This window comes from Littorina saxatilis, linkage group LG10, assembly GCF_037325665.1.
Source record: "Littorina saxatilis isolate snail1 linkage group LG10, US_GU_Lsax_2.0, whole genome shotgun sequence".
Classification (NCBI taxonomy): domain Eukaryota; kingdom Metazoa; phylum Mollusca; class Gastropoda; order Littorinimorpha; family Littorinidae; genus Littorina; species Littorina saxatilis.
Genome location: NC_090254.1, coordinates 41,968,904 through 41,989,198, shown reverse-complemented (window position 1 = coordinate 41,989,198; position 20,295 = coordinate 41,968,904). Strand labels below are relative to the sequence as shown.

Genomic DNA, 20,295 nt, shown 5'->3' with positions numbered 1-20,295 from the left:
ATTGAACACTAGATTTCCTTTTTTTTTTTTAGCTGTATGACCTCTGAGGCAGACAAAACCTGTTTTTTAGGTTCTGGACAAAATATTTTGCCAGAGGTGAGGTGGTCACAAACACAAATAACATTTATGTATCGATCGATTTTAGTTAGAGTTCCTTTTATATTTTTACGACTGAACACACACAAACATGTACTATTTGTTGTTTTGACTAGCTGCCTAAATATGAGATTTAGTTTGACTCAGACGTCACATGGCTCAAAGAAGGGAAATACAATGTTCAATCGATATATTGTCAATTATGCTACACACGCAACATTTGCTGGGTGGGGTGTAAATACAGAGAAACATACCTTGAGGATGCCCTTGTGACTGAGCAGCAGGTTGGAGGTCTTGAGGTCACGGTGCAGAATCCAGTTGTCATGGAGATGGGCCACTGCTCTCAGGAGCTGCTTCATAAGCGTCTTCACCTCACCTGTAACATACAAATACAGTCAAACCGTAACTGTAACATGGGTAATCCAGTGTCATTGTCACTGTTACATACAGGTAAAACAGTCTTACCTTAATTTAAAATACAGGTAATACAGTCTTACCTTAATTGTAAAATACAGGTAGTACAGTCTTACCTGAGCTTAACTGAATTAGTGTGGTGATGGATGGAGATAATAAATATTATTCCCCCCTCTGCTTCTTTCTCTCTGTAAACGTGTAGGGCTAGTTATATTTCTTTCGAATACATCACCTCAATTTAACTAATAGGAGTTACCTTACTTACGAGTGCTAGACCAAACAATACAAACATACTGCATTTAAACTGGCAACTACAGGCTTGAACACATTAATCTCCATATAAAATCCATGAGTTTGGTTGTTTTCTAAATCCAAATCTAACGCTCAGTGCAGAGAAACTCGCTTTAGATCTCTTGTGGGTGCAAGCAAACTCCCAAGGCAAGTAACTCTCGTACTCTGCCTAGTGACAAGAGTAGTTCCCCTTCCAAATTTTCTGAATTGAGTTGCTTGGACAAAAGACTGAAATCCGACGGTTAGTTTTCGTTAATATTTCATTTTATAAACAGATCACATGCAACTAAGTGCACACATCTCATCAATTTAAAGAACATACAGCGGTTTCATACATTATTTTGGCCCAGAAAACTGAACTTCATACAGTTTTTAACGTTGGAACACGGGTGCAAAAGTTCGTCTGCTGGTCCCATTCGAAGAAAGAACATTTCCTGAGCGATACCAAAACATGAACAGCACACACACTATCTGCCTTTACCGCCACAGCAGAATAACAACATAACTGTGTACTTGATTTTAGTCCAAAACAGGGAAACTGACAAGAAGTGTTGACAGAATTGAATGATTTTCCCTGAACTATACAACCGCGCATTATTCAATCGCATGCGCAGGTAGACTGGTTGAGTGAATCGGATTCGATCAAACTTTCGCACAAAAACTTCTCTTTTCTTTGAATAACTGAAGAAAGGAGGAATAAAGAGGTTACACACCTCGTCTTAGTGATTATTAAAAATAATGGTCTCAGTTCGCGGTCAAGAAAAAGCTCGCTGAAGCTCGCATTTTTCATGATCCGCAAACTTCGACCATTATTTTTAATAATGACTGAGACTCGGCATGTAACCTCTACTTATAGTTCCACAGGCAAAGTTAAAGCTATAAAGTATATGATTTGTGTAATACAATATAAGTGACGGACAGACTAGGGAAGGTGTTAATACCAGAACACATCTTACAAGCCCAACTTCCAAAAGTCATCAAATACCGATTATTCTGACCAGGAAGCAACACTTCATGAGCTGTTAGTGTCAAAATGACGGACACAATTCTATTAATAAGACAGTGATCTGAGTGCAACTGACCAACAAGGAACGGACTCTTCATGGTCTCCATCAAGCTCTTGAGATCGTGCTCCACGTAGTCCATGACGATGTAGATCTTGTCCATGTTGCTCCCCACAACTATCTCCTGAAACAAACAAAACAGACCCGAACTGTGAAAATCTGCATCTTATACACGCTAAAAACCAACCAAAACAAACCACTAAACATTCATGGAGGGGGTGCCGCGACACACTAAACGTGAAAAAAGGGTCGTGGGACACACTATAAATCCGTTATTATGCCTACTGTCGATACATTCTTCAGAAAATGTTCTGCAAGATCTATACCAATGCACAGCTACAAAAATAACGCACCTGGTAAGACCATAATGTTTTTGTAAAAGGGCTCAGAGATCTTCAAAAAGTGGGCATTACATTGTCCAGGGATCATTTGTTGACGAGGAGTGTGCCTTCCGAAAGACTATGAACCTCGTGGTCTTCCGACTCACGACAATTCCACTGAGAGGGCCCAAGGACCCCCTTCACATTAAACCCCTCCCCTCTCTCTCTCTCCACACCCTTCACAACCCCCTAACCCTGACGGTGACGATGTTTGTGTGCTGAGTTTTGAACAGTGTGTTGATCTGCCTCAGTGCAGTGATGGGGAACCCCTCCCCCCCTCCCCTCCTCCTCCCCCCCCCCTCTCTCTCTCTCTCCCCCCCCCCATGGCCCTTACCCTGACGATGTTTGTGTGCTGAGCCTTGAGCAGTGTGTTGATCTCTCTCAGTGCAGTGAAGGGGAACCCCTCCCCCCCCCCCCCCTCACTCTCTCTTCCCCCATGACCCTTACCCTTACCCTGACGATGTTTGTGTGCTGAGCTTTGACCAGTGTGTTGATCTCTCTCAGTGCAGTGAAGGAGAACCCCTCTTCCCCCCTCCCCTCCTCCTCCCCCCTCTCTCTCTCTCCCCCCATGGCCCTTACCCTGACGATGTTTGTGTGCTGAGCCTTGAGCAGTGTGTTGATCTCTCTCAGCACAGTGATGGGACCCCCCTCCCCACTTCCTCCACACACACCCCACCCTATGACCCTTACCCTGACAGTGACGATGTTTGTGTGCTGAGCTTTGACCAGTGTGTTGATCTCTCTCAGTGCAGTGAAGGAGAACCCCTCTTCTCCCCCTCCCCTCCTCCTCCCCCCTCTCTCTCTCTCCCCCCATGGCCCTTACCCTGACGATGTTTGTGTGCTGAGCCTTGACCAGTGTGTTGATCTCTCTCAGTGCAGTGATGGGACCCCCCCCCCCCACCTCCACACACACACCCCACCCTATGACCCTTACCCTGACATTGACGATGTTTGTGTGCTGAGCCTTGAGCAGTGTGTTGATCTCTCTCAGCACAGTGATGGGACCCCCCTCCCCACTTCCTCCACACACACCCCACCCTATGACCCTTACCCTGACAGTGACGATGTTTGTGTGCTGAGCCTTGAGTAGTGTGTTGATCTCTCTGAGCGCAGTGATGGGGAACCCCTCCTTTTCCTTCTCCATCTTGAGTCGCTTCAGCGCCACGATCTCGTTGGTTTTCTTGTCGCGAGCTCGGTACACCACGCCGAACGTCCCCTCTTCAATGCGATTCAGACAGTGAAATTCTTCTACACTTCTGCAGCCCTGTGCAAAGTTGAAATGTTTAAATCATCATCATCATCATCATCATCATCATCATCATCATCATCATCATCATCATCACCATCAGCAACATCATCATCATCATCATCATCATCATCATCATCATCATCATCATCATCATCATCATCATCATCATCATCATCATCATCAGCGGCAGCAGCAGCAGCTGCAGCAGCAGCAGCAACATCATCATCATCATCAGCACGATCATCACCACCATCCTAATCACAACGGATAGTTTACCTGGATGGCAGGCAGGTAAACAGGTAGGTCGTCAGCCAGCTCCACAGGTGACTGGGGCGGGGTGTTTTCAATGTACTGCTTGTGTTCATCGTCTGTAGTGGGTGTGGCACTGCCCGACTTCTTCGCAACTCTCTCCTCTTCTTCTTCTTCCTCCTCATCCGATTCATTGTCAAACTTTGACTTCAGGGGGCCTGCCACAACACAACAACAAGAGTTTCACTTCGTTTCACATCTGTGAAGGTTGTCCTTAATGGCTTGAGATTTACTGGCCGATGTGAATGCGTGATATATTGTGTAAAAAATGTCATCTCACACGGCAGAAATTAATATGTAAAGCGCTTAGAGAACGTCAAGCGCTATATAAATCTCCCATATAAATAAATAAATAAATAAATAAATAAATAATTGAGCGAAGTCCTTTTACTGAAAATTCAGTTCCAAAGCCTGCGTAGCCAGCATCGCAAAGAAGACTTCGCCAATCTAATTTAAAGGCTATAACTACAGTACACACAAATAAAAGGAAAATCGACAAAAGACACATATTTCAAATTAAAATGGCACAGCACAATTTTTCTGTGTTGATATTTTGTAACTTTGTAGTCACATACAACTCTGAAGACAAACTGATAAATGATTCAAATTGCTCTCTCTCTCACAGGGGGACAGACACACGGAGCCCACACAAACACTCTCTCATATGTGCACACAAAGAGATGGACATACAACTGAGCTACCAACAGAAAAAATAACAGAAAAAGACCGAGATACCATCAGAAAGAAAGAGGAGATGAACAGAAATAAAAATAGAACCATTTTGACAAAAGAAGAGCTGTTTGGGGTGTTAAATTTCTGTGTTAGTGTGGTAAAGTCCAGTGAGGGAAAAAATTCAATTGAAATCCTACGTTTACGTTCTTGATCATCTGATCCACTGCGGGAACTTTTATCTGAAAGCACATAAAGCAATATATATATATACAAGCATGAAACCAACATCTTCCAAATATCACACAATTTGATAAACAATAAAATTCAGAAGAAATGTGACGGTCCACCACGAAACCAGTCTTAAGTCGCACCAGACGAAAGCGAGCTAGTTCGAGGAAAAGGCACTGAGGGTCTATCTGGGTGAAATTCACTTTTTTGCAGAAACGTGTTCTGTAGACCCCAAATTACATGACAACCAAACAAATATGCCAAAATCAATCGCTAAATAGTTAAATTATTGGATTTAAATGCAATACATTCATCAAAAAAGTCCAGCATGACATCAAAATGCCTCACTTTGACCGATAATTTGCTTAGTGTATCCCTGACAGGGCCCCAACAAGTTTGGTACCGTCGGAAAGCTTATTGCATCAGCTTTCCCGCCCTGCTGTGCAGTGGTTAAAAAGACCCGTCCACTTCCTCCAAATAAGGAAATCGTGACGTAAACAAACTTTAAGATTGAACCAATCAGCTTTGTCTGCCTTCCAAAAAGGACTAGCAACGGCCTCCTCATTGGTCAAATCAGTCCAGGGGGAAGTAACACAGTATGATTTCCGTTCGCTGAACGAAACCAAAACAATGACTGACGTACGCCGATTGACAGCGCTTCTCAACTGCGATTTGCTTGAAAATAACCACGAACTCCAAGATTTGTTGTTGGATTTCTTTGCCGAAGACGTTGCTGGATTCAGTGACTCCAATTCTCATGCCGAAATATGTGACGCTTGCTGAATATGCGGACGAAGAGGAGACAGACCGTCCGCTCCTCAGTGTCAAAAACACCGTTGGCGTTTCTAATGGCACTGCATCAACTGCAAGAACACACGTAGTTGAGGCGAGTTGTAGAGGAGATGTGATGGAGGTGCATGCTGCAGTTCGTTAATTGCAACAGGGCTGTGATGTGCTCGAGAGAACTCGCCTTCGTTGCTGCAAAGCCAATGGAACTGGCTGCAAACAGATTAAAGTTCCCGACGCTGCACCCAGAAATACTCGTCGTGGATGTATCACCCAGTTTGATCCGGAGGAAATTGTAGCTCTACAGCTCTCAGTGCAAGACATGTGACATGTATAAAGGTGAGGTTGGAGGTGGTGTCAACATTGATGTGCAAGAGCTTTTGTGGTGAACAGACTGTCACAGTGGAGGAGTTCCTGTGTTTGGGATCTACATTCTGATCTGTACGTATTCCTATTCGATGCCAACAAAGTGATTGATACAAGTAAGTTGATTTTGCTCAAGTGTTTGTCAAACTAATGGACAAAAACGTAGGTGAGATGCATGTAACCTCTTTATTCCTGATAATGACAGTGAAAATGTTTGCTGATGTGTATGACCTGTATTTGACCGTTTTCCTCCACATGTATGATGTAAACAAAGCCTTCAAAAATGGTGATAATTGTTCTTTTAACCCTTCGTTTTGCATTTAAATGATGCATGAAAGATCAAAGTACACTTGTGCAACATTTGGAAGGGTGAGGTTAATTTTCAACCCCCGTTGCTAAGGAAAATGTGAAGCTGGTGCCTTCCAAAACTTTCAAGCCCGATTTCTCAAAATGGCCGCCGGTCAACTTCTTTCATAAAAATGGCTGTATGTAAGGCTTCTTTTTAAGCCTACTGTCTATATGATACTTACCGAGACAGTACTATTCTTGCACATTATCTATTATAGGCCGAAAAAATTGGACAAAACGCTGAGTGGGTACAATTATCTCCCATAACCATGCGCCACCGTGGATCCCAAGCACTGTCCGAGTGCTTCCCCCTTACAGGATGTAGGTGGCGCGTCCTCTTTCTTTATGAGCTGCAGACCCTCAAAAAGCCCATAACATATCAAGAGGGGAGGCGGGAGGGAAACTCTAATAGTACTGTCTCGGTAAGTATCATATAGACAGTAGGCTTAAAAAGAAGCCTTACAGTCAATATAACACTTACCTCGACAGTACTATTCTTGCACAGAATACCAGAGTGGTGTGAGGGTGATATGTAGAGTATTAAACTCCTTAATCAAAATCACTTAAATCCAAGGATTAAGATACCCAGGCAATTTTCGAACAGTACTACCGTAAAAGAAAATATACCCAAGAAACATACCTTAGACTGACGTGACCATGCTAGCAACCACTGCTGTGTGGTGAACTCAATGTCAAAGTCCAGGCCACTCAAAGCTTGAATACCACTGAGTCTACGGCAAGTGGCTAAAGCGATGAGGAACAATTAGTCTTAAAAATCAGCAACTTGATACTGATGCCTGCCAGGGGTTCAAACTCATTGCTACGCAGGAGTTTGAGGACCAGAAAGACATCCCCCTTGGGAAATGAAACCAGAGGTTTAGACACCGCTGCATTGCTAATACCCGAAAGGACATTAGCGATGAGGGAGGACCTGATCAAGTGTTCAGTTCTGCGACCAGTAGCGGCCGCAATCGTGGAAGCGATGGCAGATCTGTATCCAAGAAGAGTCTTAGAAGAAAGACTCTTCTTTTGATACACTTCCACCAGGAAGTTGGCCAAGTCCTGTGTTGAGGGATAAAGCGGCTTTATCCCCTTGGACAAGGCGAAGGTGGCCCAAGCTCTCCAGCGTAAGTCGTAGAGCTGATTAGTTGATCGCCTCTTAGCGTTCAAGGAAAACTCTACTGAACTCTTGTGCAATCCTAGTGCAAGCAGTTTGGAGCGCACAAGAGCCATGCGGTCAAGCACAGACTCTCTGGACGTGGATGAGGGAGGCATGATCGAGGCTGGAGCAGACCTCCCCCGTCCAGATCCAGAGGTAGAGGGTCTACGTGGGTGAGACCGCGAAGATCTGGAAACCACGGAGCTGTTGGCCAGTAAGGCGCGACCAAAATCAGTCTTGGTCGTTCCTGCAGATATTTTGCCAGCACCCTCGGAATCAGAGATGTCGGGGGATAGGCGTAAGCATCGAGGAGCCTCCACAAGAGAGTGAATGCGTCCAAGTGGAACGCATTCATGTCTCGAAAGGGGCTGACGTACCTGGGAAGCCGAGCGCTGAATCGAGTTACGAACAGATCGATCAGAGGACGGTCCCACCTTGCCCACAGACGCTGTAGAACGTTGTGAGCGATGGTCCATTCTGTGGAGAGAACCTGATCGCCCCGACTGAGAATGTCGGCCAGGGCGTTCAGTTTCCCCGGAACGAACTGGACTGACATCCGGACCTGATTGGTCTGGCACCAGAGCAGAATCTCCTCCGCCAACAGGGAGAGGGACCGAGAATTGGTGCCCCCCTGGTGGCGAAGGTAAGCTAAGCATGTGGTGTTGTTGTCCCCGTTGAAAATCAGAGGGGCCAAGGACAGGCCGAATGGGAGGGCCCGAAACTCGAACACCGTGCCCTCCCAAACGAACCAGAGCAGATGTCGGTACCCCAGGGCCACCAGGATGTGGAAGTAAGCATCCTGGAGGTCCCAGACATGGCCCAATCGTTTGGCCGGATGGCCAACCGGACCGACGAAGGGGTTTCCATCTTGAACTTGCACCTGTGAAGGTACAAGTTCAAGGTGGAGAGGTCCAACACCGGCCTGAACCGGCCGTCCTTTTTGGGGACGGTGAACAGGCGGGAGCAGAACCCCAGAGAAGGCTGAGAAAGGGGGTAGACCGCCTTCTTCTCGACCAACGAGTTCACCTCGTCCTGAAGAGCCTGCCATCTGGCAGGCTCTCGAGGAGGGGGGAACGTCCAAGGTAGAGCGGACAATGGAGGTTGTGACGACAGCGGTAGAGAAAACCCCGACCACACCACCCTCAAGAAAAACTGGTTGGAGACCAGTCTGCCCCACATGCCGCGGGCCCGAAAAAAGGAAACCGCCGGACGAAAGAGGGGCAACTTGAGGGGGCGTCAACGTAGGGCCGGGACTCACTGAAAATTCTGCTGGCGGGCAGGCGCAGGCTTGCGACCACCCCCCCTGGTGGTGCTGCTTCCCCTTACCTGTCTGAGCACCCTTCGTCTTGCTTGGGAACGCAACAGGCGCCTAAGAGGAGGAAGAAGGAGGCAGTGAAACTGGCTTCTTCTTCTTCTTCTGAGGCTGGGAGCTGGAGGTGACTGTAGCACTTCTCTTACTCCCCGCCGCCGTCGCCGAAGCAGCGAGGCCAACCATCAGAGAATCAGTGTTCCTCTGGCGTGTGGACTCCACCACAGAACGAACAGTGTCCGGATGAAAGAGGGAAGAAGGCTGAGGAAACGTGTTCCTCAGACTCTTCCTCATATCCGGAGGCACTATAGAAGTAGGCAGAAAATGATCACGGAACAGGGCCAATAAAGTGGACCCGTGTTCCAATGGCCAATTCTGCCGCAGACGTCACGCACGATCGCACGGCATGCAAAGCCCGATCCACTCGAACCGTGTCAAGGACCCGAGTGGAATCGGACTCTGCCCGATTGGGAGGGTCCAACAGTGTGGACAGCGTGCTCATCCATGTCAAGGCCTGTGATTGGGCCTCGACTGTGGAAGAAACGGTGGCCTCAAGATTGTGGAACGAAGCAGAGCTCAGTTCCACCTTCTTGACCGAAGGCACCTCCCCAACGAACACATCACCGTCAGTCCCACCCTAAACACTCGAAGTCTGGAAAGGGAGAGTTCGAGAGTCAAAGGGAAAAGGGAGGGACGAAACAGATTGGACACGAGGAAACAGTGGAGGTGCGCCTCCCGAAGGAAAGCATGGCACTGAACCCGCGTCCTCCCGAGGAACATAGGTCGCGTTTGCACGTGAATCTGTACTCCTCAGGCGATGTGCTGCCGCTTCCATCGTGGCACTTAGACTAGGGTGGAACGCGAATTGCCGGCGGCCGGATCGTTCATAAAACGAGCCGCCGGCAGACGCGGCGTGAGCCTCCCGCGCCCGGGCCGAAGCGGACTCAAAGGACGAGAGGGCGTCTCAGGGAAGGACGTCCTGAAACTGTTCAAACGTCCTTCTAGCTGTGCGAGGACGAGCCTCCTGCCTCTCGTCCTCAGACCCCGGGTCCACGTCCTGTGTGTCAACACTAGACGACAGACGCTTAAGAGAGGCATCCGTGACGTCAAGACGCCGCGTGATGTCTGTCATGTACTGTTGGAAAGTACGAAGCATAGCTTCGGAAGTTCCATCAGAAACCGGCAAGGGTAGAGGTTCAGTGTTAACCTCAGGGCGACCCTGATCCTCCTCCCTATCGTCCTCCGACTCACTCTCCTCTTCACTTCCCGACAACTCCTCAAAAGCAGGAGTGTAGGGAGCTTGAGGGGGAAGAGCCGAAAGCGATGAAGCAGGCTGTGAAGAAACGCCCACAGAAGCAAGAGGCCGCGAAGACCCCTGCCCCAAAGACGAAACGTCTCCAGCAGCCGAAGGGGGAGAAAAACAACAACCCTGCGACTGTTGGGTCAGCCCAGCCAACGAACCCCCGCCATTTATAGACTGAACAGGAACCCATGGGGTCTGATCAGAAAAGAAATGGTCCGGTCCGGTCGGGGGTGCCGATCCGGTCCGGTAGGGTGGTCCGGTCCGGTGCCGTACCATCCGGAGGTCCCGTTCAGCACCGAACCATCGTACCCACAGAAGTGTTCGGGTGGTTAGGTCCGGACGTGGACATACCGTACCATCCGGACCCGTAGGTCCGGTGGTCCGGTTCGGTGCCAGACCATCCAGACCAACAGAGGTGGTCGGGTGGTCCCGCACCGGACCATCCGGACCCGTAGGTCCGGACCCGTAGGTCCGGTACCATCCGGAGGTCCTGTTCGGCACCGAACCATCCGTACGCACAGAAGTGTTCGGGTGGTTCGGTCCGGGCGTGGACGTACGTACCGTACCATCCGGACCCGTAGGTCCGGTTCGGTGCCAGACCATCCGGACCAACAGAGGTGGTCGGGTGGTCCGGACCGGTCCGGTAGGGTGGTCCGGTGTTCCGGTCCAGTGTTCCGGTCCGGTCCCGTACCATCCGGAGGTCCCGTTCGGTACCGAACCATCCGTACCCACAGAAGTGTTCGGGTGGCTCGGTCCGGACGTGGACACACCGTACCATCCGGACCCGTAAGTCCGGTATGGTCCGGTTCGGTGCCAGACCATCCGGACCAACAGAGGTGGTCGGGTGGTCCGGTCCGGACCGGACCACCGGTCCAGCACCGGACCATCCGGACCCGTAGGTCCGGTCCGGTCCCGCACCATCCGGAGGTCCCGTTCGGCACCGAACCACCCGTACCCACAGAAGTGTTCGGGTGGCTCGGTCCGGACGTGGACATACCGTACCATCCGGACCCGTAGGTCCGGTTCGGTGCCAGACCATCCGGACCAACAGAGGTGGTCGGGTGGTCCGGACCGATCCGGTAGGGTGGTCCGGTGTTCCGGTCCTGTCCCATACCATCCGGAGGTCCCGTACGGCACCGAACCATCCGTACCCACTGAAGTGTTCGGTCCGGACGTGGACCTACCGTACCATCCGGACCCGTAGGTCCGGTGGTCCGGTATGGTCCGGTTCGGTGACAGACCATCCGGACCAACAGAGGTGGTCGGGTGGTCCGGTACCGGACCATCCGAACCCGTAGATTCGGTCCGGTCCCGCACCATCCGGAGGTCCCGTTCGGTACCGAACCATCCGTACCCACAGAAGTGTTCGGGTGGCTCGGTCCGGACGTGGACATACCGTACCATCCGGACCCGTAGGTCCGGCATGGTCCGGTTCGGTGCCAGACCACCCGGACCAACAGAGGTGGTCGAGTGGTCCGGTCCCGACCGGACCACTGGTCCGGTACCGTACCCTCCGGACCCGTAGGTCCGGTGTGTTCCGGTTCGGTGCCAGACCACCCAGACCAACAGAGGTGGTCGGGTGGTCCGGTCCCGACCGAAACACTGGTCCCGTACCGTACCATCCGGACCCGTAGGTCCGGGGGGTCCGGCAAGGGCCAGAGGTACTGTCCCGCACCGGACCCTAAGGTCCGGTACGGTCCCGTACCATGGGTCCCGTCCGGACCAAACCCGGAGGTCAAGTCCAGTCGGGACCCGTGGGTCCGGTTCGATCCCGACCCGTAAGCCTGGAACGTTCCGGACCCTTGGTCCGGACCATCCGTCACCCGAACACCAGACGCTAAGGAATGGCGTGGGGTCAAGACGGTCCGGTCGGAGGTGTCGGTCTGAGCAACAGAAACAATGTTCCCGTCGCCCTGACCATTCGACAGAAGTACCACGTTCTGTCGAACACCTCCACGTCCAGTAACTAGTCGGCCGGAGCGTTTCAAGAGGGACAGCCACCAGTCACACGGACGTCAGAGGGAACCGTAGTAGCAGTGGTCGTAGGCACGAAGCCTGAAACCCCTGCCCCCACAGGACCGCCCTGAACGGGGTCAATTCGCATCCCAACCCCAGCGGGGAGGGAATTCAGAGACCCCGTCATCTCCTCCGATCTCCCCCCCCAGGAGGCCGAAACTACTGTCAAAACAGCAGCAGACGACCCAGCGAGGGAGTTCAGAGGAGGACCCGTGTCCCTCCTGGCTTCCACAGCGGTGGAAACCGAGGAGGGCACAGGAGAGGCACCGGAAAAAGAAAGATTTTAATGCCAACTGCACCCGGTGTTCCCAGGCGGTCACCCATCCAAGTACTAACCGGGCCCGACGTTGCTTAACTTCGGTGGTCGGACGAGAACCGGTGTTTTCAACGTGGTATGGCCGTTGGCTGTCAAAACCTGAGTCTCTCCAGTAGCCCCTAGATCGGATTCACCAACCCCCAAAGAGGGTTGGGAATCGACCTGCCCCCGGATTCGAGCCAGGGGGGAGAAGGAAACCTTCCCCCCAGGCTTGAAACCGGGAGGAGCTGAAGCCTGAGACTGAGGGCCGGACAACGGCGTCGAAGGGGGGGAAGCCTGTTCCACTGAAGGAGAAGGAGAAAGAAGCTTTTTCTTTCCCCTCGAACTTCCCCGAACCTTCGACGGCGCAGCCCCGCCCGAAGTCCCAGGCTCAAGCCCAGCCTGTTTGAGCAAGCTCGCATTGAGCTTGCTCAAACAGGCTTTCTCCGCCCTCCCTCGCCGCAAACGCAAAGCGTTTGGGGAGGGAGAGTCGGAGCGCCGAAAGATCCCCTTCTCCGTGCGTAAAACATGACGCTGGGCGCCCGGAGAAGGGTTGCCCCCGGCAGACTCTGGTTCCGTAGAACCAGAGCCCAAAACAGGACGAGACATCCTACCTCGCCCTGTACGTACCCTTAAAGACCGAGAATTAACAAAATTCAAAGAAAATTTAGGTCAATACTCAAGTGAATGCGGCGAAACGAGAAGCAGACGACCGGTCACCACGAAGTAGGACGGGAGGCACGCCGAGTCCGCCACACAAAAACGGAGGCACAAGTTGAAGGAAACACAACGTAGCCTCAAGCCAGAAGTGGAATAACACACAATAATCCAACAGGTGATAGTCCACACAGAAAAGGAGCCTCTTAGTCCAAAATAATCCGGGAGCGTAGCAGAAACACAGCCGGTCTGACACGCGCGAAAAAAGAAAGAGGACGCGCCACCTACATCCTGTAAGGGGGAAGCACTCGGACAGTGCTTGGGATCCACGGTGGCGCATGGTTATGGGAGATAATTGTACCCACTCAGCGTTTTGTCCAATTTTTTCGGCCTATAATAGATAATGTGCAAGAATAGTACTGTCGAGGTAAGTGTTATATTGACATATCTTTATTTATTGACCTAGAGCTTTAATTTTCTTTTCTAAACATCCAGGAAAGACTCACAATTTCAAAATAATAACTAACTCAAATCATCCAAATTCCGACTTAACACTATTGTGACTAGCACTGCCACGGCGTTTACGTCCTGCCTGCCCAAGCTTGCCACCAAGAAACTTCCCAAAAATCAGTAACTGTAAAGAAATCTGTCTAGCAAGCTTGAATTAAGTCCAATCACCACCAAATTTTGTGTACTAATTCAAAAATGGATGCCCAGTTCAGTCGTGCTATTTATAAGTTTGTCACGCGATTTGTTTTAGCAAAGGGGGGTGAAAGGGGGATAATTTGTGTTTTTTAACGTTTTTTTGTGTGTGTTTTATTTTCTACTGCTTTTTTTAAAAGTTATTTTTTAACAGAAAGTATTATAAATAATGTTATAACCAAACAAGGTGTAAAACCTATGAATTAGCTGAAATATTGTTAACATTGTACACAGAAATAAGGAGACAGTACAAAGAAAAAAACAAGCAAATCACGCATTCACTCACAGCATCCTGACTCAAATGAAACAAAACTGTAACACTCACCAAATGATGTCTAGGTAATCCATATTGAATATAAGTCACATTTTCACAACAAAGTACCAACTGTACACCTATGAACAATTCCAAAAGGATTTGAAGGCTCCAGCCATCCATTGTTATCAGTGCTGCCACGCCCCCATAGCTCCTGCACGATTCCGAGATACATGTTCGTCTAGCAGTATCACCGCCTACCACGTGTAGTTTGCCGACTCGTACTAGCAACAACGGGACAGTTTCTTCCTCACTTTCACTGCTTGTATCGCTTTCGTGAGGCGAAAACGATACGTCCGAATCATGCTCTACGGGATCCTCTAGGTCCAACATCCGGAGAATCTCCTCCCGAGACAAGGCTCGCCTTTGATTCATTTTTTTTCCTCAAAAACGCACACAAATCAGGCGAATTTGCAAATGGCAGAAGGGGATGCCAAGTGTATCAAGGGAAACAACTCAATTTATTTGCAAGCTTCAAAAACCGGGAAGCAATCACGAGTCGTGTACCCTCTATGGCTGGTACTGAAAAATGCGCGTCCCGTCCATGGGCGTGGCAGCGCTGGTACTGATTTATCAGTGTCCCGTCGCGAAAGTGTTAAGACTGATTTTGTGATGGACTGTCACAAATATGCTGCACATCCATTCCTGTTTGACTGTAATCAACATCCATGGTAAGAAACCACTGCAGAACATGGGCACTTTCAAAATCTCAACCTAGTCAAACTAGGAAATAGCTCAGTCGGTAGCGGCACTGGCTTCAAAACAAGTTGTGGCTATCGGCGTGGGTTCGATCCCCATGTTCGGCGAGGGATTTATTTCCCAGAGTCAACTTTGTGCAGACTCTCCTCGGTGTCTGAACACCCCCAAGTGCACACATGCGCACGATAAAGAACCCAAGTTCACAGCGAAAGTCTCAGGGCTTGGAAACATGAATACATGCATGCAGGAAAAAACAACTAAAAAGTGGGTAGCGCCGTATACTGTATGGCAGCTCGCTTTCCCCAGTCAAAAAGCAGCCCGAATTTTCATGAGGGTAACCTCACAGGACGATATGAATCTTATTCTTTCTCAAGGTCTCACCTGATTCTGATTCATTGCCAGAGGAGCCGCTGTGTTCCAGCTCGGGCGTTTTATTCCCGCGTGCCTCCTCGTCGTCTGAACGAACATTAGCTTTCGGGGACGCTGGCTCCGCAGTTTCTTCTTCCTCTTCTTCTTCCTCCTCCTCTACGTCTTCCTCTTCTTCCTCCTCGTGTTCTGCCTGCTCCTCATTGGTTGGGCGCTTCTCTTCGTCCGATTGAGCTGATTCCTCGTGATCGTCTGCGTGAGATTCTCCTTCTGGGGTACGAGGTCCTTTGGCTCGAGCTGAGCAGAACAAAGCGATGTACAGTGGAACCCCTTTCAAGGCCCCCCAATTAAGACTCCCTACCTTTCAAGGCCCCCCAATTAAGACACCCTACCTTTCAAGGCCCCCCAATTAAGACACCCTACCTTTCAAGGCCCCCCCAATTAAGACTCCCTACCTTTCAAGGCCCCCCAATTAAGACTCCCTACCTTTCAAGGCCCCCCAATTAAGACACCCTACCTTTCAAGGCCCCCCAATTAAGACTCCCTACCTTTCAAGGCCCCCCAATTAAGACTCCCTACCTTTCAAGGCCCCACAATTAAGACTCCCTACCTTTCAAGGCCCCCTAATTAAGACTCCCTACCTTTCAAGGCCCCCCAATTAAGACTCCCTACCTTTCAAGGCCCCCCAATTAAGATTCCCTACCTTTCAAGGCCCCCCAATTAAGACTCCCTACCTTTCAAGGCCCCCCAATTAAGACTCCCTACCTGTCAAGGCCCCCCAATTAAGACACCCTACCTTTCAAGGCCCCCCAATTAAGACACCCTACCTTTCAAGGCCCCCCAATTAAGACACCCTACCTTTCAAGGCCCCCCAATTAAGACTCCCTACCTTTCAAGGCCCCCCAATTAAGACACCCTACCTTTCAAGGCCCCACAATTAAGACTCCCTACCTTTCAAGGCCCCCCAATTAAGACTCCCTACCTTTCAAGGCCCCCCAATTAAGACACCCTACCTTTCCTGACCTTGTTTTCTCTAATGTTCTGTTGAGAACTTCTGTAAATTTACCCCGAATTGTAAGATTCCCTCCGAGTGGATTTATAAACAAGTCGCGTGAAGCGATATTACTACATTTAGTCAACCCTTTAAACTCACAAAATAAAATTGACAGCACCGCATTTTTTCAGATTTGTGAAAGTCTTAAAAAGGGTTTGTGAACACTTTTGGACAGTCTACAAAATGTCTGAATGATTTTTGTCATTACAAAATCTGAAACAGCCTTTTCAAACTTAATCAAAATGTTCATCATAAGTTTCTGTTTACTTTTTTTTTACTCAACCCATATAACATGCTAGTATTCCTGCTAAAGAAAAGACTCAAACAACACAAAGACTTCCTACTACTTTCTACATATCACACTCACACTCCAAACCAAGTTGTTACAAGTTAACATTTGGTAATTTTTTTTTTAAAAAGCCAGAATTTTGAGCAGTTCTCTGAACAATCAAATATAACAAAGTCACTGAAAATGACACACAAAACAAACTCTAGACAACAAAATAAAACTTACATTTCCCCTCCTCCTCTTTCCGTGGTCTGTCTCGCTCTCGGATGTCACTGCGATCTCTGTCTCCCCTCTGACGGCGTTGATCTTTGTTACCACGACTACGATCTCTGTCTGCTCTGTCGGCACTACGTTCGGTGCTTCTGTTGCCATGACGATCCATCCGACCGCCTTTATCCCGCTGTCGTCCTTCCGCTGTCCATTGTAAGAGGAAAACAATTTTGTTAGTTGGGGGAAAATGGAAGACAAAGATAAAAAACAAATGGAAAATCTGCTTCAAGATCTATTTCCCTTTGAACTCACGCTGCCACTCTCTGTTTCCCGGCAACAAATATGACCCTCCACCCCCACCCCAACTTATGTGCAGTAAATTACCATCAAGTTCAGGATGAAAATGTCCATGCATTCATGTGAATATCAAGTAATGTATCGATTGAACATTGGAATTCCATTCATCTTTCTTTATTTGGTGTTTAACGTCGTTTTCAACCACGAAGGTTATATCGCGACGGGGAAAGGGGGGGGATGGGATAGAGCCACTTGTTAATTGTTTCTTGTTCACAAAAGCACTAATCAAAAAATTGCTCCAGGGGCTTGCAACGTAGTACAATATATGACCTTACTGGGAGAATGCAAGTTTCCAGTACAAAGGACTTAACATTTCTTACATACTGCTTGACTAAAATCTTTACAAACATTGACTATATTCTATACAAGAAACACTTAACAAGGGTAAAAGGAGAAACAGAATCCGTTAGTCGCCTCTTACGACATGCTAGGGAGCATCGGGTAAATTCTTCCCCCTAACCCGCGGGGGGTGGAATTTCATTCATATGACGTCAGATTCTGACAAAAACTCATGTTTAGGTGTCAAGCCGAGACTAAGAAAGAGTGCATATTTGTGTGCGTTAAATCGTAAAAAAAAACAGGAATTCAAACTAAAATCGATCGATACACAAATGTTATTTGTATTTTTGACCAAAATATAACATTTTACACAGATCTCGACAGTCATTCTTCACCTCGACCGCTGGAGAAACATTGACTGTCTCATTCTGTGAAAAATGTCATATTTTGGTCAAAAATACAAATAACTAATTAAAATGAACAAGCGGCTTCCGTCGTCTTAAAATAAGCAGTTTGTTTGTTCGTTCATGGGGTGAAACTCCCACGGCTTTTACGTGTATGACCGTTTTTACCCCGCCATTTAGGCAGCCATACGCCGCTTTCGGAGGAAGCATGCTGGGTATTTTCGTGTTTCTATAACCCACCGAACTCTGACATGGATTACAGGATCTTTTTCGTGCGCACTTGGTCTTGTGCTTGCGTGTACACACGGGGGTGTTCGGACACCGAGGAGAGTGTTACGAAGCGGTTTACTCATATTTTTGGTAATGTGTATTGTTGTAAATAGAATAGACTATAGCGATGGTCAGATATTGGAAAGGGCTATAGGCTGCATACCGTCACGTTGACCGCAGTTGAACCTTTGTGTAACTGACAAGGTTTTTCACGTGCAAGTGATGCAGACGACAGCTCACTGGCAATGTCATAGCAAGAACGACTTTGTAAAATCAGTCGCCGTCAAGGAGCCAAGCTCGACTCATGTTTTTCGTAACACTTTAGCAGACGGGCTCCTGTTTTAGGTATCTGACTGAAGAAGGATGAAGACTGACGAACTTTCCCTTTCAGTTTACGTGATATCTTCCATTTTCATATTCATGCCAGGCCGGCGACTGTACTAAATGTTGGCTTTACACTCTTTTGAGGTATGTTTGAAACCGGTTATATTTTCATGTCATGTTGTCGTATGTGAGAAGAGTGACTGGTTCTGTGTTTAACGTTATTGTGTAGGCCTAAGCTATTGTGCTACACTGCTTAAACATGTGAGGGTTTTACGTAACGTTTTCTTGGCTTTAGAAAACAGGAATTAACGTGTAAATAATTATATTGGCTCATGCAGCTTAATATGTTGGACGAGTGAGTATTTTTATTGTGCGAGTGAAAGAAACTAAAGACAAGTTGATTTATGGACTAAACTTTACAGTGTTCCAACTGGGGGGTTTTCATCGACGGAGGCTGAACTGAACTGGTGACTGCGGCTTGGTGTACATGACCATGGCATGGAGAGCTGGCAGAGTTCTACAGTTAGCCGCCGAGACGAACTGGAAGGATCAAGGACTACGTCAAGCAATGGTTGCGGTGTCGTGAGGACTGGTGCACCCTTATCAGTCGTCTGAAGGACTTACAGCCATACCAACATCTTGAGGGCCGAAAGATGGCAGTAGGGTAACGTACAGTAGAATACCTATTCGTCTTACCTGTTAAGCTGCTTTGTTTGAGCCAAAAGGTGTCTGCGTCTTGGACTGTAGAGTTTCTTGCGGTGTTGTCGGCCTAGAGTACTGGTCGAGGCCCGGAAATGATTTTGTGATGTAAAAAGCTTTGTAAACAATAATAATTAGTCTTGGCAGTGTCAAGATCCATTTAACACCAGGTTTTTGCGTGTGTGAGTGCGTGTGCGCTTGTGCCTTGTAAGCTACGGTAGCGGACAACTATTCAGATTACATTCAAGTCTGTAAACAAATACTAAATTTATAGAGTTGTGTAGAGGCATTTATGATTGTCTAAAAACCGGGCTATACCACTCCATAACAGAGAGTCTGCACACAAAGTTGACTCTGAGAAATAAATCTTTCGCCGAATGTGGGGACGAACTCACGCTGACAGCGGCCAACTGAATACAAATCCAGCGCGCTACCGACTGAGCTATATCCCCGCCCAAAAATAAACAGTAAAACATGGGTCAACACTACGTCCTAACCTTCCCCTCGCTGCTGAAGCCGTCTCTCTTCCTCCTTGCGTCTCTGCTTGTCGGCCCGCTCCCTCTCTTCTCTCAGGCGACGTTCGCGCTGCTTCTCTCGCTCCAGGTTCTCTAGACGTTCACTGGACAACACAAGGACTCAATACATTTCATGTCAACTTCGGTGCTTGAGGAGTGGAGTTTCTAAATTGCGAATGCAAACACCATAGGAATCAAAAATGTTGAGCGTATGATTTGTTTGTTTGTTTTTTGTTATGGCTGTTTCTTTTGTGGAGTAACTGGTCACACAATTTTAATAACAGCAGATGAAAGCTGGGACACCAAATAAGAGAAAATAAATGCAAATCAGCGTCAGACGCCAACAGATATATTCCGGAAATAACTCTGTCACGTTTGTATGTGTTGTGAAAGAGTGACTACTCTTGCTTTTAGTGAGGCAAACTTTCAACACGTGCTCCTGGTCCATGTGTTTCAAACACACCCGCAAGTGACGCGCCTATAATGTCACGTGAAAAAGTATGCCTCAATAAAAGCAAGAATATTCACTCTTTCACAACTCATACAAACCCAACAGAGTTATTTCAGGAGTTCTGCTTCATTTTCTTCTCAGTTCGTTTATTTTTTTGTAACAAAATGTTTACAGAAGAATCAGCATGAATTAACTGACAGTGATACATTTAAAGGTGATCGTCTACATTTTTGCTTTTTTTTAATAATCTTATGGTTAGATTTCGCTAAAAAAGTTATGTCAGATGATGAATGAACCATGGGGAAAAAAGTTATAGAAAAAAAAATATATGTAAAAAAAATTTTATTTTTGGGTAGCGTGACTCACGCTTCCAATATTTTGTTTTCTGTTTGCTGAGAACATGTGCTTTGCCTAAAAATAC

The 20,295-nt window shown here is 48.0% G+C and overlaps 1 protein-coding gene, 1 long non-coding RNA gene and 1 other non-coding gene across 6 annotated transcripts in view; 1 reads left to right on the top strand and 2 right to left on the bottom strand.

Moving 5' to 3' along the window:
• Positions 1 to 20,295, bottom strand: part of LOC138978845 (cyclin-dependent kinase 11B-like) — a 44,860-nt gene that overhangs the window by 7,625 nt on the left and 16,940 nt on the right. For 3 of the 4 annotated variants that reach the window (XM_070351633.1, XM_070351636.1, XM_070351634.1), the window contains 8 exons: positions 19,406 to 19,527; positions 16,591 to 16,779; positions 15,038 to 15,319; positions 4,673 to 4,714; positions 3,771 to 3,961; positions 3,297 to 3,509; positions 1,884 to 1,989; positions 351 to 472 (listed from right to left, as the gene is read on the bottom strand). In XM_070351633.1, the coding sequence (XP_070207734.1) occupies positions 351 to 472; positions 1,884 to 1,989; positions 3,297 to 3,509; positions 3,771 to 3,961; positions 4,673 to 4,714; positions 15,038 to 15,319; positions 16,591 to 16,779; positions 19,406 to 19,527 (1,267 nt within the window). The remainder of the gene's footprint in view (positions 1 to 350; positions 473 to 1,883; positions 1,990 to 3,296; positions 3,510 to 3,770; positions 3,962 to 4,672; positions 4,715 to 15,037; positions 15,320 to 16,590; positions 16,780 to 19,405; positions 19,528 to 20,295) is intronic. The other variant, XM_070351635.1, reaches the window with a different exon arrangement.
• On the bottom strand, positions 12,278 to 12,396 carry LOC138979282 (5S ribosomal RNA). Its single transcript, XR_011459968.1, has one exon. It is a non-coding gene; the product is annotated as a 5S ribosomal RNA (ribosomal RNA).
• On the top strand, positions 17,949 to 19,072 carry LOC138978846 (uncharacterized). The gene is made up of 2 exons (XR_011459827.1): positions 17,949 to 18,353; positions 18,632 to 19,072. It is a non-coding gene; the product is annotated as an uncharacterized lncRNA (long non-coding RNA).